Source organism: Monodon monoceros, unplaced genomic scaffold (assembly GCF_005190385.1).
Source record: "Monodon monoceros isolate NGI ecotype Baffin Bay Population unplaced genomic scaffold, NGI_Narwhal_1 Super_Scaffold_21, whole genome shotgun sequence".
NCBI lineage: Eukaryota > Metazoa > Chordata > Mammalia > Artiodactyla > Monodontidae > Monodon > Monodon monoceros.
In genome coordinates this window covers 139,801,601-139,820,576 of record NW_021703778.1, presented here as the reverse complement: position 1 = coordinate 139,820,576, position 18,976 = coordinate 139,801,601, and the positions used below count along the sequence as shown (strand labels likewise).

The 18,976-nt window shown below is 37.2% G+C and overlaps 1 protein-coding gene across 2 annotated transcripts in view; it reads right to left on the bottom strand.

Annotated features, from left to right (window-relative positions):
* Positions 1–18,976, bottom strand: part of GPHN (gephyrin) — a 619,699-nt gene that overhangs the window by 65,698 nt on the left and 535,025 nt on the right. For both annotated transcript variants that reach the window (XM_029239205.1, XM_029239207.1), the window contains 2 exons: positions 18,625–18,778; positions 1,518–1,639 (listed from right to left, as the gene is read on the bottom strand). In XM_029239205.1, the coding sequence (XP_029095038.1) occupies positions 1,518–1,639; positions 18,625–18,778 (276 nt within the window). The remainder of the gene's footprint in view (positions 1–1,517; positions 1,640–18,624; positions 18,779–18,976) is intronic.

The window sequence follows — 18,976 nt, the reverse complement described above, 5'->3', positions numbered from 1 at the left end:
GGCAGGGCCAAAGTCAGCGGTGGCTGGGAAACAAATTCTAAATCTGGTGCATTTGCTCCCTAGAGTTTCAGGTCTGTTCTGTGCTGTTGGAACTCTTGGATTCATCCTACCTCCTCTCAGAAATTACTTTTTGCCTTCTTTAAAGGTGTATCTGCATCAGGATAATTTTTAGATGCTTGGAAGTTTTTATATATGAAAGGATGGGTTACCAGTCAGGTCCAAATTCAACCCTCCCTGCTTTTTTTCACTGGGTTCTTTCTATCCCTTCCCAGGGCTACGGAGACTGGGTCAGGGTGATACTAGGTAACCTGCAGCACTGGCTTCACCAGCATGGGTTCTAAGTTGGCTAGTTACTTACCTATGGACTTCTCTAAAACTAAACTTTCAGGTAAATACAAATGGTGAATTAAAAAAATAAAATGATGTTTGAAAATATGTGTCACAGACTCTACTCCAGTGTCCACAGAGAAAGAAAAAAAATCAGGAGGAAAGAAGAGAAGTTTAAAAGGTGAGATTAACATAAAAACTACTGCCTTTCAGGTTACTAGCAAGACGCTGTGTTCCAGGTTTGGACTACACTGTGTCCAGTTTGAGCCTAAACTGGGGTTTATAGGAGTCCCAGCATACCTTGTGAAATGGTAGGACAGAACCTCTTCAAGAGCATATTTGAGCCCTGGGAAAGCACTCATCTTAAGGGAAGGAGGATCCAGGCATAATGAGCTTTGCTCAGTGACAAGGTGGTGATAAGACAGATAGGGGCAATTATGGGTGACAGATACATCAGGGCATCCATCACTCAGATACGTCTCCTAGCTTTGTCTCCAGCAGGCTGTTGTTTGAGTGTTACTAAGAGCAGGCACACCTCTGGTGAACTGGAAATAGTGCCTGGTGAAAGATAGCTGAACAGCAGTGTTGCATGGAAGTGGGATGCTCAGAAAGAGCAGACTTGTTTTTGATTGCATGTGCAGCTGGAGCTGGAGACGCAGTTGGAAATTTATAGAAATACTTGGAGAATTTAGCAGAGGGCTGAGTTAATTTAGTAAATGGGGTAATATGCTCTCAGAGATGGGCAATTATAGTCAATGTGCCTCCCTTTGTATTTACAAGTGGGTGAAGCCTGGAGAAACTCAGGTTTTATAAGAGTACAAAAATCAATATAAAAGTCCTAGAAAATAATTGTACTTAAACTTCAAAGAATCAGTTAGTACTAATTTTGACATTTCCTTCTTACTCTTCTCACCCATGTCTTCCCTATCTTTCTTGACATAAGTAAAAGTATGAATAGGAATAACACCCAAAGCAGAGCAACATATTTCTCCTATTGTAAAAGGCATTCCAGGAAAATGTCTATCGTTAAAGGACACAGACATCTCCATAATTCTTTGACTTCTGAAGAATGAAATAAGTGAAAATTATGGTATTAAATTTCTTTCTCTTTAGCAACAGTCCTGCCTAGTTAGTACTCCCAAAATTCATATTTGTACAATAACAACTTCAAAATAAAATCCAATACTTACTTGTCTCCCACAATTCCCAAGTTGATTGTGGGGTAACCATGTTCCTGAATTGTTGCTAAGAGGGTTGAACGATTGCTGTCTCGAATCTTTCCTGGTAAGAGGTCATCTTCAGGATTTAGCAGCTACAAAGCCAAAAAAAAAAAAACCACTACAAATTATTTTCTTAGGATAATATTGCCTATTGTTAATGGGGAAAAAATAGATCTAGTAAACAGAGTTTAGCACATCTAGCACCTATAACAGTGTCTGGCCCATAGAAGATATATGCTCAAAGGATCTTTGATAAATAATGAAAGCACAGGAGGATCAGAAAACAGTCCTCCAGAATTAAAAAACATGCAGAAATTTAAGTGGTGACTAAACAGCAGGCCAAATATCACACCAGCTTTGGCTACAATTTGACAGAATAGTGCTCTGGAGATAGCTGCCTTTCTACTGGTTGGTTGTTTACTGGGTCAAATTAAAAAAAAAACAACTTTCTTTTTTCCTCCCACTATTAATTTCTAATCTGTCCTTCACTGAGAGTATTTGAGGAAGAGACTGTGTGACATGATATTCTCAAGTCTGAAGAGAATGATCATTTATCTTTTCTTTCAAGCTTCTGATCTCTTTTGTGAAGTGGGATCAGTAGTAATGAAGAAGTTAAACTGATTTGAAGGAGAGGGAGCCAGATATCTTGCCTCTATTAGCAAACTTAAACAACTAATACTTAACTGCACACACTCATGATTCCATGACTTTGAATTGAATCACCCTTTAGAGATTTAATATCTACTATTATATGTCAATGAAGAAAATTATAAGAAGCTTATTTTATGTTAGGATGTTCCAATGAAGCAGTGTAGCGTAGTAGCAAGCAAGAGTCTACCTTATTCAGATAAGGTTCAAATTCAAGTTGCCCAAACACATTATGCCACAATTTTCTCATTTATAATATATAGTAATAAAACTACCTTGAAAGGCAGTTGTTAGGACTGAGATAATGAATACTCAGTTAACATAGATAAATATACAATAAAAACAATTCTCTGTCCTTTCTTTATGATACATGATATTGAAAGAGCACCTAATTCCCCCCAATTGTTCTCATATTGTTACTCCTAGGTGCTAGTATGGATGGAATCAGTTTATAACGTGAACACAGATTTACATTTATTAGATTATAAAATACTTAAGAGTAGGAGGTCCCTAACACACACAGACACATACAACATGCAAATTTAATTTACACAATTTTAAGATATACTTTGATTTCAGAAAATTACAAAATGAAAAAAAAAGTACATCTTTGAAGTGAGAAAATCTGGAATATCATCTTAGGAGGTTGAAGGCAAGCCTGCACATTTCAGATGCTTAGGCTGTTGATATGGCCAATACCCAGGGTTTTGTATCTCAGTTCTGCCAAACAATGACCTAAAGCCCCTTTAGTCTTCCTTCTGACTCATTAGTGATGCCATGTGGCTGGACCTTTGGCTTTATGTTGGAAAAGTAGTAGCTTTGCAAACAACTGTCCCCTTAAAATATCTGCAGAAAAACTTTGATCATCTCATTCACTGTCACCTGGGAGACTTCCCTTCAAGTACTGCACTAACCTAACTTAATCAGATCCCATGTGACACTGCAACCCACTTTCATCCTTTGTCACTGGCAGAGCTTGGAAAATTGCTATTGCAGTACTAATACAGATTAACTTTCTGATCTTAATTAACACACAGTTATTGAACTTATAATTTTATAAGGCCAAGGCTTGCAGCTTTTAAACTCCATTAATCACACAAGTTGCTGCAGAAAGAAAACTAAATGGTTATATAATATTTTTTTCACAAAGGGTACTGACCACCAACTGAGTAATAAGATTTCCCCGTTATTAGGGTGGTTTCTTGGCCATTCATGTTCCTCTCTGTTATTTTGCTGCACACAGTTCCAGAAATAATAGAACAATTAGCGATCACTGGAGAACCAGTTGTTTGTCTGTAAAATTGACATAATGAAATAATAGCTAGTTAAGTGAGGGTATGGGATTTCCAGTGCATTTTAAGTATTTTCAAAGAAAACATACAGAATCGAATGGAAGATTATAAGGTTGCATACACTAGAATAAAGTCACAATATTCCTCTTTAAAAATGTAATCTTATTTTCCAGCTTCTTATACTTCTAGTCATCTCTGGAATGATGCCTGAAACTTATTGTAGTTAAAATATAAAAGAAAAAATACAATATAAAGTAAAATAAAACATAACCCAAAACAAACAAACAAGAAAACAAAAACATAACCCATTATCTTGATACCTTGTTACTTTCTTATCTACCCCATACTAAATTTCAATTTCCTGTTTCTGTTATTGTCAATGGTGCCACTGTATTTCCAGCTTTCAAACATTTAGCCTTTGATTTTTTTCATTTTGTAGTCCACTATCTTCCCAAAGGTTTCAATCCTTAATCCTTACTCCATCTTTTTTTTTTTTTTAATGTTTTGCTGCTTTATACACAGGAATCCATCTCCTCCTTGACACTACATTTTTATTCAATCTCTTATCAACCCTCCCCATCCCCCAATTTCAGGCATTCAATATATCTGAATTTCTGCAAAAGCCTTATAATTGGCTATCTTGCCGACAGACTCTTTCCTTCTGAGAAATAAAATAGACACATCTACTTGCAAAACTGTACGATTACTTGCATAACAGGTAAACTGTACCAAACTATGATATGTAACAAACTATCTTAAGTCAAATTGTTATAACATAAGCTTGTTCAGACCTGTATGGTCCTATAAGATTATGGACAATTAGAGACCATGGTAACTCCATATGGACTCGTGCTCCAAAGATAAAATGGTTTCAGCAACTCACCTATTTCACAAAATGTGATCAGTCTGCCTAGACCGTATTTACTAACTACCTTAAAGCCACCTCATGACCAATCCCAGTCCTCAAAATCCTGTAAGTATCCTTCTGTAACTTCCTCCTCTTGAGACACTACTGAGACTTTCAAGGTGATGCTCTTCCTTGCTCAGAAACTTTAATATATCCAGCTTTGTATGATCAACAAGTTTCCTTGGTGGCCTTTGTATTAGGACAATGATGGTCACGAAGGTCCCTACCAACACTTAGGCAAGACCTCATGCCACCACTATTCTCATATTGGTTACATTGCACTTCACTGAGGTCTTTTGAGCCTCTTTGCTCAGGGGAGTCTTTATGATGGTAAGTCCAGCACTTACATTAAACTCTGATCCTTTTTTGTTGAGCTCCCAAAGTTAGCTGAAATTTATTTTGTTTTTGAAGGGGAGCAGAATATGCCACCTCCAAATGTGCCCATTTGGCACATGCATTACTTTCAGCTGAAGGCAAGCAAGACCCAGCAGACTCAATAAAAACATTTACTACTCCCTTAACTGCCTAAAAGAATCCAGATAGGGGGCCTGGCCCAGAAAGAGAGCCATTACCAGAGATAACTTTTTATCTGACTTACCTGCATGGTAGGGCAAACATCTGATTACTAAACATCTACTCTTCTCATCTTCCTGAACTGCCCTTCTCCCCTTTGAAGCCCCAGGCCCTATCCCATTCCCTAGCTCAGACTGACATACAAGCCTCAATTGCCTGCCTGCCTTTGGGTCTCATATTTTTATGGGATTCCTGTATGTACAAAATTAAACTTTTCTCCTGTTAATCTGCCTTATGTCAATTTAATTATTAGATTACCCAAAGAACCTAGAAGGGTAGATGGAAAATTTTTCTGCTCTAAGAGTAAGATTCCCAGGACTTTTTGGTTATCTGACTGAATTTGTAAGGATTTTTGTTTTCCTTAGTGTTGGTTTTGCTAAAGGGTTGATTTGCTACTAACCATTTTGTTTGTCAATTGGCTACATTGTTGTGTGTCTGTAAGAACTTTTCTTTGTTTATGTATGAGAAACTGGCTTTCAGAGAGATCTACCTCCCCATTCTGGCCTGCTGACTTTTAGGGTTAGCTCTCAAGGGTTCAACTTTAGTTTTTTTTTTAAATTTTAAATTTATTTTTTTATACAGCAGGTTCTTATTAGTCATCAATTTTATACACATCAGTGTATACATGTCAATCCCAATCACCCAATTCATCCCACCCCCACCCCCACCCCCCATCGCTTTCCCCCCTTGGTGTCCATACGTTTGTTCTCTACATCTGTGTCTCAACTTCTGCCCTGCAAACTGGTTCATCTGTACCGTTCTTCCAGGTTCCACACACATGCGTTAATATACGATATTTATTTTTCTCTTTCTGACTTACTTCACTCTGTATGACAGTCTCTAGATCCATCCACGTCTCAACAAATGACCCAATTTTATTCTTTTTTATGGCTGAGTAACATTCCATTGTATATATGGACCACATCTTCTTTATCCATTCGTCTGTCGATGGGCATTTAGGTTGCTTCCATGACCTGGCTATTGTAAATAGTGCTGCAATGAACATTGGGGTGCATGTGTCTTTTTGAATTATGGTTTTCTCTGGGTACATGCCCAGTAGTGGGATTGCTGGGTCATATGGTAATTCTATTTTTAGTTTTTTAAGGAATATCCATACTGTTCTCCATAGTGGCTGTATCAATTTACATTCCCACCAACAGTGCAAGAGGGTTCCCTTTTCTCCACACCCTCTCCAGCATTTGTTATTAGTAGATTTTCTGTTGATGCCCATTCTAACTGGTGTGAGGTGATACCTCATTGTAGTTTTGATTTGCATTTCTCTAATAATTAGTGATGTTGAGCAGCTTTTCATGTGCTTCTTGGCCATCTGTATGTCTTCTTTGGAGAAATGTCTATTTAGGTCTTCTGCCCATTTTTCGATTAGGTTGTTTGTTATTTTAATATTGAGCTGCATGAGCTGCTGGTAAATTTTGGAGATTAATCCTTTGTCCGTTGATTCATTTGCAAATATTTTCTCCCATTCTGAGGGTTGTTTTTTCGTCTTGTTTATGGTTTCCTTTGCTGTGCAAAAGCTTTTAAGTTTCATTAGGTCCCATTTGTTTATTTTTGTTTTTATTTCCATTTCTCTAGGAGGTGGGTCAAAAAGGATCTTGCTGTGATTTATGTCAAAGACTGTTCTTCCTATGTTTTCCTCTAAGAGCTTTATAGTGTCTGGTCTTACATTTAGGTCTTTAATCCCTTTTGAGTTTATTTTTGTGTATGGTGTTAGGTAGTGTTCTAATTTCATTCTTTTACATGTAGCTGTCCAGTTTTCCCAGCACCACTTATTGAAGAAGCTGTCTTTTCTCCATTGTATATCCTTGCCTCCTTTGTCATAGATTAGTTGACCATAGGTGCATGGGTTTGTCTCTGGGCTTTCTATCCTGTTCCATTGATCTGTATTTCTGTTTTTGCACCAGCACCATATTGTCTTGATTACTGTAGCTTTGTACTATAGTCTGAAGTCAGGGAGTCTGATTCCTCCAGCTCCATTCTCAACCTTAGTTTTAAGGACTTTAGACATATATAAGTGATATTTTCCCTGTTGACTGGCTTTTAGCTAATGAATTCATGGATTCACCTAATAATAAACTTGTACTTCTCCTGGCATAAGTTGGCTTCTGTTTTATCTTTCTTGCATTTATTTTTCTAGAAAGCGTAGTTTCATCAAGGAAAATTTGGAATTGCAGTGGTCGTTTTGGAGTACTTTTGACATGACAATTATTCACTTGAAAGCACTTTTAGAATAAAGGGCGAATACAATTCGGAATATTCAATGATTATCACTTTTATTGTTATGCACTGCTTCAAAATGAAATTTTAATAAAAATACAAAATATTTACAAGTTTGTTGAACCCTGTATTGAGGAAATTCTCTGTCTTACTTGTCTAAAAGAGAAATCACTTAGTTTATTTTAAGAGACCTCTCTCTTTGTTTCTGTTCTTCAGAGATTTAATCCTACCTTGATGGAATAATCCTATTTAATTCTATCTTGATGGTCTTGATGGAATTGTCAAAGGGCCTAAGACTGGTTGTAATAACTTACTTTCTCTCTTTTTAATGTATTGAAATGGGTTTGTCTGCATCTAAGACTTCTCCTCTTTGCAAAGAGAAGGTATTAGAATTTTATAGGTCAGTAACTATTACCATATCCATTGCAAACAGCTTCCTTATACATCCTTACTTTCTCCTTCTTTTGGAAAATGTAATTAATTCCATTAATTAATTATGGACATTAATTATGGCCACACCTTAGAAATACCTAGATAGTCCAGACAAACAGACCTAACACAAAAAAAGGTGAGAAAAGTCAGATTATAAACTCTAATGGAGAATGGTCTTATTCTAAATGGCTTTTAATTAAACTCTGAAAAATAAGTTTTAATTGAGAGTTAAATTAATTGCCTTGGTTGCTTGGATGTAAGAAAGAAAAAGGAACATACAGAGCTTTTAAACATAATCTAAGGAGTCTTTAAGAATTTGGTTTATAAATACAGAGGTTTACAAATTGTATTAGAAAAAATTCATATTCTATTTCTATTATCATGATTCTGGACATGTTAGACTGATTTAATAATTTTAGTTTAAAAACTGTCCTGTGTCTTTTTCCTAACTTTACTACCATACAAGAAAGTTACACTAGTATAACATTCTAGTTATGTAAGCCCTGGGTCTCTCTGCTTTTTTTTTTTCTATTCTTAAAGACTCTTATTTAAAAAAATTTTTTTTAAATTAATTTTTATTGGAGTATAGTTGATTTACAACCTTGTGTTAGTTTCTGCTGTACAGCAAAGTAAATCAGCTATATATACACATATATAAAAAATCTTAATAGGTTTTTTTTTTTTGGCCATGCCACACGACTTGTGGGATCCTAGTTCCCTGACCAGGGTTCAAACCTGGGCCCCTGGAAGTGGAAGTGTGGAGTCCTAACCACTGGATTGCCAGGGAATTCCCTATTTTCTTATCCAAAAAGTCCTAATTTGGGGCTTCCCTGGTGGCACAGTGGTTGAGAGTCCACCTGCCGGTGCAGGGGACACGGGTTCGTGCCCCGGTCCGGGAAGATCCCACATGCCGTGGAGCGGCTGGGCCCGTGAGCCATGGCCACTGAGCCTGCGCGTCCGGAGCTTGTGCTCCGCAACGGGAGAGGCCACGGCAGTGAGAGGCCGCATATCGCAAAAAAAAAAAAAAAAAATCCTAATTTGAACCTTCTAAATTGTGTTCATCTAAATATGGGGATGATGATATGGAATGTCTCTGTGAAAAGAGACTGATGAGGTTCAAGACATGCTACCCCAAAATATGGCATTTGGCATAGTGAATATTTTAAGCTGAAGGAATTTGAGAAATAGTACATGCAGGAAGGACTTTCTGACTTTCCCCTGAAGCATGTCAAAAAACGCTTATGTTAGAGGTGCCCTCCCTATGCCCAGAGGAAAGGAGCATCCTTATCTCTGAAGGTGAAGGGACAGAGAGAGGAATCTGAAGGAACAGGCCTTGCTAAGTTTCCCCCAGTTTACTACACTTTCCTCATGACTTCTGTCCTTTCATATTTCTCCACAACTTTCCATTTTTCATCAAAACTAATTTAAAAAATGCTCAGGTTTAACTGATTCTTCAGGTCTTCATTTTTTTTAAATGAAGGCTCTCGTGTTACATAAAACTTACATTAAATCAATGCTGTGCTTTTCTCTTATTAATCTGTCTTTTGTTACAGAGGTAATAAAATTCAGAGCTTGAGAAATTAGAAAGGTAGAGGAAAAAATATTTTTCCTCCCTTACAAGACGAATTCTTATAACGCTTCTATTAAATCATGACTTTATAAGAAATTAAATTTTAATTGCCAGATCCTTAGTTAACTCTAAGATCTTAAACTAATATTAATTTGATTGACTGGTAAATAATCTTGGATATGTGGACACTGTAATGTTTAATATACCAGTGCCTGATGTAGAGAATGGACTTGAGGACATGGGGAGGGGGGGGTAAGCTAGGAAGAAGTGAGGGAGTGGCATGGACATATATACACTATCAAATGTAAAATAGATAGGTAGTGGGAAGCAGCCGCATAGCACAGGGAGATCAGCTCAGTGCTTTGTGTCCACCTAGAGGGGTGGGATAGGGAGGGTGGGAGGGAGTCGTAAGAGGGAGGAGATATGGGGATATATGTATATGTATAGATGATTCACTTTGTTATAAAGTAGAAACTAACACACCAATGTAAAGCAATTATACTCCAATAAAGATGTTAAAAAATATATATACCAGTGTTTATATTAAGTACATCATTAACAGGTTAAAGTAACCATCATTAACAGGGTAGAAAGGATATATGAAGATAGAGGAATGCTTGTGCAAGGTAATGATTATGTTTTATTTATTAGGAAAAAACAGAACAATATTTTTCTTAAAGTAAAAATTACTGATTGTGCCAAAATATAAAGGAAGACAGTAAAAAATAAATTTAGGAGTATTATTCAGTAAAGTATAGAAGGTCTGAATGGAAATGACTTATTGCTTGGCAGTAATAACTACAAATAATGAATATACAGGAAGAATAATATATATTAAAAACATTGACAAAGTTGGCTACGTGACATGGGCTTATTCATAAGGAAAAAAGGCCTATGGATCTTTTATTGTAAATTGTTACTAGAATTTGGGTTTTCTTTTTGTTAAAAATGGCTAAGTTAATTTGTGTCCAGATAACAAAGGTCCCTTTTTATAACCAAAATATTCTGTTAACTCTCTGGTTTATGGCACATTCTTAAATCATTTTAATCAAAAGCTTCTAAAAATAATGGTTACTTATTGTTGATTAAAAATATTGTCTGTAAATATTTATTGTCTTTATTTATGACATATTAATATCTTGTTTCTTCTGACAACTCTTCTTGGTTTTGCCTTTCCCAAATTTGGAATAAATCTGTTGTCTTTTATACCTTTTAAGCAATTTTTGAGTTTACTGGATGGCTACTACATGATACAAAGATTTGCTCCTTTCTTCTTATAAAGAGAACCATGCTAAAATATTTGACATATTTTCATGTACAGGTTTGGAAGTCTAGAATCATGGCTTTGAAGTACCTTGCAAACTTTGGTAATATATTTGTCCTAATGTTTGTCTGTATGGCAGTGGCCGAATATATAAACTCTAGAGCCTTAAATGTTGCTGCACATTTGCTGTAAGCTATATGGTTCAACAAATTATCATGAAATAAAGAGTACACAAAGGCATGGTGCATGTAGAGATCAAAAAAACTACCTCAGAAAACCTAATACACAATCATAGCCCATCAAAAAGTGGTACCAATCTGGATTGATCACATCTCAAAGATAATGAGCTAATTTAGGCTGAAAGTGACCAGAAGTGGGGGCACTGAGAAATGAAATTGAAATCCGAATTTGCAAAAGTGTACTATGACTTTTAATACAGATAAATTGTGCCAAACCATAATACAGAGCACAAACTGTCTTAGCTGAAATTGTTTTTTAACACCAGCTCATTCAAAACCACATGTTCTAAGATCATGAACAAAGTGATTTAATAGTAACTCCACATAGATTCATATGTTCCAAAGATAAAGCTACTGACTGTCCAGTTCCAGCAACCTGCCTAGATTACAAATTCTAATGAGTCCTACCCAGGGCTCTGGTGGTCTTTGTACAGGGATTTTGACATTTCTGTTGCTCAGGAGCCCACATCTACTGAAAATGATCTTTCTCAAACACCAATCTTATGACTTTCTCCTCCTCAACTATACTCAGCACTGTCTCCCTGTCTACCAATCCATGGTCATTTTTTACATTGTTAAAAACTATACTGAAGGATCAAGACTCACCTCCTTTAAGAAACCTTATAAAGGAAGAAAATTCTGACGCATGCTACAACATGGTTGAAACTTGAGGATATTTTGCTAAGTGAAACAAGGCAGACACAAAAAGAAAAATTCTATATGATGACACTCAGATGAGGTACTGAGAGTAACCAAATTCATATAGATAGAAAGTAGAATGGTGGCTGCCACAGGCTGTGGGAGGGAGGAAATGGGGAGCTGTGTTTAATGAGTATAGAATTTCAGTTTTGCAAGATAAAAACTGTTCTGGAGATTGGTTGCACAACAATGTGAATGTACTTAAAACTACTGAAGTATACACTTAGAAATAGTTAAGATGATAAATTTTTTGTTATGTGTATTCTACTGTAATTAAAAATGAAAAAAATTAAATGTCGCTGATGACCTTGGCAATAACAGTTTCAGGGAATAGTGATGCCTTTAAAAAAGTGGCAAGTCAGGAAGGAAGCATTCCACTCTTCCTGGTAGGAAGGGAAAGATGGTGAGTGAGATTAGGTAATGGTGGAACATCAGGTGGAAATATCCAGAGGAAGTTGTAAATGAAGGCTTGAATTTACAAAAGAGGTTAAGTTTAGGGCTACAGATATGGGAAGTTACCTGCATATATTTGACATGAGAGGAAAACTCTAAGGGAGAATTTAGAGAGAGTGGAAGACACAGTATAGAGAACAGCATCCTAGGGGAATATTCCAATTAGGGAATGGGATCAAGATAAGGAACGATGAAGAAAAAAAGTAGTAGTTGGCAGGGCATCAAGAGAGAACAATCATGGAACACCAGGAAAGAGACAGTTTCAAGGTGGTGGGTGAGGAATGCCACTGATGTCAAATGATATAGACAGGTTAAGGAAGATAAATATCAGAGCAGGTTTTAGAGGTTAGGAGGTGAATAGTATACTCAGGGAAGCAGTTTCTGTACTAATGGGGGGCAATAATGAGATTCGGGAGTTTGAGGAGAAAGTGCAGAGTGAGGAAGGAAAGCCAGCATGTGCAGACCTCTCTTTCAACAAAGCTGGTAGTGGATAGGAGGTGAATATGCAGTAGCTCAAGGAGGCAAGAAGGTGTTTAAATATAGGTTCTCTTCTGATAGTGGTAATCTTTGTCTTTTTGGATGTGAAAGGAGGATGAGCCACTAGAGAGAAAATAATCAGAGAACATAGAAGACACAGGAAGTAATTTAGAAATCAAAGTTCTGAGGAAGGTGAGAAAAAGTGGGTCTAAAGGTAGAAGTAGAGGAATTGTTCTTAGAAAGAAGTACCTTTTCCTTTTAGATTGGAAGAAAGGAGGATAGCTAAAGGAATGGGGAAATTTTCGAGGTAATGAGACGGGAAGAAGAGGGAGATCTCACCTAGTTCAGTTTGACAAATATATTTATTTTTTACCTTTACTTTTTTCCCATAAAGGTGGTTAGGTCATCTGCCAAGAGTACAAAATAGGGCTGCTACTGAGGTTTAAAGAGGGTATAGAGTGTATGAATGAACTATCATACTGGAACTGGAAGAATGTACTAGAAAATCAACAAGACAGTTACATCAGAATTACTGAACAACTTTAAGTGCCAGGTTGCCATTAAATGGCAGTAATTTGTAGTTGTTCAGGTAATCATAGTTCTATGAATTTTTTCAGTAATGTTTTTCTGCTTGGGAGCAAAAATGGAGAAAGTGGAGAATGGAGTCATTCACTTTGGGTATTACCACAGTAAGCAAAGGAATAGGTTAAAGGAGTGAAGCTGTCTGAAGTGTTATGAAGGCAACTTTAAAGTGGTGAGTCATAGTCCTTAATCTGGACAAGAAGTATAGTGTGGCTAGAAGAAAGTAATGGACTATCTAACCTGATAGGTTTCAGAGATTGCCATTAAAAAGCTGGGGAAATGAAATTTAAGGAAGTGGGAAGCATTGTGGAATAGTGGAAAAAAGTCATTACAGCCGAAAGATTTAGGTGTGAAACCAGGCTTCATCACTCACACAACATATATAATGTTGGGTAAGTTGCTTTGTTTTTGAGCTTCAATTTTCTCTTATGTAAAAAGAAGGATAATTATATTAACCTCATAGTGTTGCTTTAATCATAAAGCACATAGCGGTACTGGTCATAGTAGACACTCAACTTCTTATTCCTTCTCTTATTAGTGGGGACAAAGATTTTAAAGATTCTACTTTTATAATAACAGCTGCTTGTGGCAGCTCCCAAAGAACAGTATATGGAAATTTTAGACAGACTTTATATATCTAAAGTTTAAACTTGTTTGTACAGACATCTGTTATTGAGAGTGGCCAAGAGATTTACAAAAGACAGAATAAAATAAGGAGAGGCATAGTGGAGATAAATACACTTAGTTCTGTGCATGTGTATGTGTGTGTGCGTGAGAGAGAGAGAGAGAGAGAAAGAGAGAAAGAGAGAAAGAGAGAGAGGAAGGGAGAGAGGGAGAGACAGGGAAGGAGGGGGTAGGAAGAATGAGAATGAATAGAAATGAATGAATGAGTTATGGAATATGGCAGAAGGTGACTGAAACTAGAAGAAAACTCACCATCTATGGAAGGAATATTTATTGCTAGTACTTTGGGTAACTAGATAACAAGCATACAATCTTGACTTCCTGAAGCTAATGGCAGCTGGCTGACTGATGTCCAGTTTAAAGACCTAAAATTCACCATCTACAGTTTCAAGGGAAAAAATATATTTTATGGAATGGAGCTCATCTTGATTTTTCACTTTCTCTTATCTTCTACCTTGAATTCACTGGCAAATCCTGTTTGTTGATTTTACCTTCAAAATGTATCCTGGATCTGATTACTTCTCACCATCTCCACTACCATTCTAGTCCAAATCTCTTGCTGGAGTACTGCATATCCTTTCCTTTTTTAAATTTATTTTAATTTTTAATTTAATTTTGTGTGTGTGTGTGTGTGTGTGTCAGGCAATTTTATCAGCATTGGTAATACAGTAGTGAACAAACAATACAAGTTTCAAAGAGGTACAGACAGTAACCACTGCATATCCTTTTAACTGGCCTCCCGGCTTTTCACTTTTTCTCTCCCATATGCCAAGCCATACATATAGAAGCCAGAGTGATCATTTAAAAATTTAAGACATTTTATGTTCCATGCTATGTTTCGCTTCCTCAAAACTGTCCATTTAGAATAAAATGATCTTGTTTCTGTTACCTCTCCAACCTCATCTCCTTTTACTTTTCTCCTTTCCCTCTATACTTCAGCCACATTGGCCTCCTTGCTGTTCCTCAAACTTGATAAGCATGTACTCCAGGGCTTTAGTGTTTGTTGTCCCCTCTGCTTGAAACACAGTTCTGTTCACGAGGCATATACCCTCAATGGCTTCAGATTTCCACTCTAATTTCCCCTCATCAGTGTGGCCTGATTAGCCTTTGTAAAACAGAGGACTCTACCTGTCTACCAGTCAGGTCCGGGACAAGAAAACCAAAACTCCTCTAGGTATTTCAAATGGAGGGGGTAGGAGAAGAGAGGATTTAATGCATGGGATTGGTTACAAATGTGTTGGCAGGGCTGGAGAAACAAAAGAAGAAACGTGTATTACTTAAGATCAGTAACTGCAGTCACCATCGTCCCCAGGGCTGTTGGAGGAAAGTGATGTTACTGAGTTGAGGAGATATACTCCTGCTACCTTCTTTCCACCTTCTAATACCATGTTAATGCATCTCAATGGCAAAACCTAACTGGACCGCAGCTGGAAAGAGAGTCTGGGAAACTGTTTTCAGGCTTCCAGCTTTATTGTATAGGGGAGAGAACAAAAGGGCTGATGTGGAATAAGTTTCAATAGATAATACCTGGCATATACCTCTTCTGCTAGCATTCTGTATTATCTCACTCGGCTTTTTAAAAATTCATATCATTTACCACTATATGTTTGTTTATTGACTACCTGCCCCCCCACCCCCATCAGAATATAAATTCTGTAAGAGCAGGGGCTTTCTCTGTCCTGCTTGCTGCTGTATCTCCAGGAGTCAGAACACTGCCTGACATCAGTATGGTAGCATACTAAAAGGGGAGGGGTTGTGAGAGAAGACTGCCTCAGTGGAAAGGAGTATTTTATCACTGACATTGTTTAGGATTGCCAGTGCATGGTGATAATAAAGAACAGAATGACTTGTAGTTAGTTTTATTACTGTTTTCGAATTTTCTGCAGACAGTGCATTCTTTTATGTGAGGGTAAAGCCTTAATAAAACGCTTTCGCCATGTCTAAGGACAAATTTGAACTTGGGTTAACTTTCTAGCTCAGTTCCTCTGGAAATCTGATAAAGAGAAATGTCAGCTTGTTAGCAGGCAACACTTCTTATGGTAAAATGGTCTCTGATTAGTAACTTGCATATGGAATGGAAGAAATTACAGATGACCTATAAATCCCTAGTGGAAAGCCAAGCTTTGGGCTTCCACGAATGTGGTGACACTTGAAGCTGGGCATATCCCTTGTAGGGACTCTGGAAGTTGCCTAAGATTGTTATAAGAAATATTGATTCCTATGTAGGAGATGGTGCTTCTAAGTTGCTGGCTCCCATACTCCCCTAGGAGAATTCTTGTTCCCTTGCACTTAAATGTCACTTGAAGAACAAAGAGAACAGCTGTTGGGTGGCTGTGTGAACTGCTAAGATGACTGGTCCCACTGAAGAAAGCATGATGCTCCCCTGCTGGATGCTGAGTTTCCTGTTCAATATCTTTCTAAGTAAGCTGGTTCAAGGTACAGTATATTCATATATCGTTAAGTCTGATGTTTAGTTAAGAGAACCTCTGGTGAGCATTCCAGCGTGTAACAGATGCTTAATAAACATATACTGAACAAATACATGAGGCTGGAAATGTACGACCACAATTAAGTAATTACTGAATGGTATTCTATTACCTAAATTTTAACCTGCATAGTTTGTCGAAATCAACAAATGTCTACAACAGCTGGTCTGTGTTAGTTATTGTTTACAACTCTACCTTCCCAATTCTAAAAGAATTCCTTCATCCTGAATAAGATCATGTAGTCACAAAATACAGAGCAGGCTTTAAATATAGTATACATAGACATCTTGTATGGCATTCTTTGGGTTGGCTAAGGTTACTGCTTTGCTTAGCAATATACCACACTGGATTCAAGAGGTGGCGTATGTGAAGCCATACATATCAGGTGAAATCAGAACTAATACTTAAGGGGAGCTTGTGCTGTGACTGAATAAATTATAGACTTGTCACAGTCATAGACAAATGTAATTTCTTTTGGCCTTTCTGAAATAAATGAATACTTTTTTTTCCTTATTATTTTCTGGCTATCTGAGGATCTCAAGCCTCAGGAGAGATACTATGCATTATTTATCACTTTTATCTCTAGTTTCCAGTATAGTGTCTGGCATAGAGGTATTCAACAAACATTTGTTGAACTAAACTATATGGTGATAGAGAGTCATAATAATAGCTAACTTTGGATGGGAGTAGGGAGGAATGTCAAACTACATGGAACCAGAGATCATGGAACTTAGAAGCATTATTCCCTTGGAAAACCATGTTAAGTACAGCAGGCCAGAAAACGTAGGGGAATCTGTCAAAGCTTCTCTAAGGACAATCAAATCTATGGGGGCAGGGAACTAGGACTACAAAATCTTCTTTAGATTCTACCATGTATGTACCATTTCTATTCTCACCCCATCACTTTTCCCTACTACTAGTAAATAGTTTTAATAAAGGGTATAAAAGATAGCTTAGGGGCTTCCCTGGTGGCGCAGTGGTTGAGAGTCTGCCTGCCGATGCAGGGGACACAGGTTCGTGCCCCAGTCCGGGAAGATCCCACATGCCATGGAGCGGCTGGGCCCGTGAGCCATGGCCACTGAGCCTGTGCGTCCAGAGCCTGTGCTCCGCAACGGGAGAGGCCACAACAGTGAGAGGCCCGCATACCGCAAAAAAAAAAAAAAAAAGATAGCTTAAAAAATACTACCAATGTACTCTGGGGGATAACTGATAATATTAATCCAGGCCTACAAAGTCATTAGGAAGAACACAATAAATGTAGCTTAAACAAAGTTGCCTAATAACTAGTTGTCTATTAGTTTGCTCATTGTACTTAGCTTTCTTAAACCCCATGAAGTCACTTAGATGCACAAAGCATATAAATAAATCTCAAATAAGAATAGATCATTAAGTCAACCAGTTTAACAGAAATTTCTTTCTGGTGCTGAACATAGTGTCAGTTCGTCCTAGGGATATTAGAATCATCACTTTGTAGATCAATTAAAAAGAATGTTTATTTTGGGTCGGTCAATAGTTTTTGGGAATGACTAGTACACCTATACTGGGAAGTAAGCAAATCTAGAATTCTGATTTACCTCTCCATTAGCAAAACAAAACATTCTTTTCTTTTGCCCCTTCCAAAAGAACTAGAACGGTAATAGACCCTTGAAAACATCCATCTCCAAGACTCTAGGAAATTAAAAATAATGGTAGCAACCTCTTTTTAGAGGTTAAAAGAGAAAAAAACCCAAAATCCTGTTAATCTGTTTAAACATAGTATAAGATCTAAAGGAATTACTTAAAAAAATCTCAATAGTTTGATTCTGCTTTTAGGCTTTGAATTTCCAGTGGATTCACTTTTCAATATTCCCAGTTTGACCTTACAGCTTCCAATTGAAGTTTTGTATAACTTAAGCAAACAGGGAACAGGAAGTTTTTCAAGAGTTCTCATAAAAAGACTGACTAAATTCCCCTTCCTAAATCAGGGCTGAAATGACATTTTGACACATTCTGAATAGCATGCTACTAGAGATGCCATCTTTAGAGAAAAAAAAAACCTCTGATTTTCAAATCCTTCCAGGTGATTAAAGATCACATGGAATGTTTAGCAAGAAAAGGGGCTAGCCATGGTGTCCTAGTTCGTTGAATTATTTCCCACACAGAGGTGGCCCATCATCTCAGCAGCAGGGTATGCACAATTGATTGTCCCAACAGACTAAGTACTGGGTTTGCACAGTTGAATACCTATAGCTAGCAGTCAACATTCTTTGTTTGTATGTACTGAGTGTGTGGAAGGTCATTGGTTGTAATATTTCATTTTAGTAAATGGAAGGGAACATTTCTTAATATGTAATTTCTAGTTCTTCCTTTTCATTTTCTGTACTTGAACTATCCTGAGGCCAATTTATTATTTCCTTGTTATAGAAATGTGGTAAGATCTATAATCCTTAATGTTCTATTTATAACACAGAACACAGAATGTCAGAAATACTTTCATCTGAAAGCCCCACTACCCACCATCTTTCCCCTGCTGTCACCCCCCTCCGCTTTTTTTCCTTACCTCATTCCCTGTTGACATGACTGCAACCACTGGAAACTTATTAACTTCAACCTCTGTGACACCTACAGTTGCCAGAAGACCAATCTCTGAGGGGCCCATGTGGGTTCCTTTGGCCAAAACACATTCCCCTCTTTTAATGTCATGGCCAATGGGTCTGAAAGTCAAAGCAGAACCATAAACAGTATGACTAAGAACAGTATTTTCTCAACTCAGGGGAAACTTTAGTGTTAAAGAAGGAGGACACTCAAGGGGGAAAAAGTGAAGAGATGAGGCAGGACCAGAATACTAAAACGAAGAGATTCTAAAAACTCTATGCTTTTTTAATTAAAAAAATTAAATCACATAACAGAAG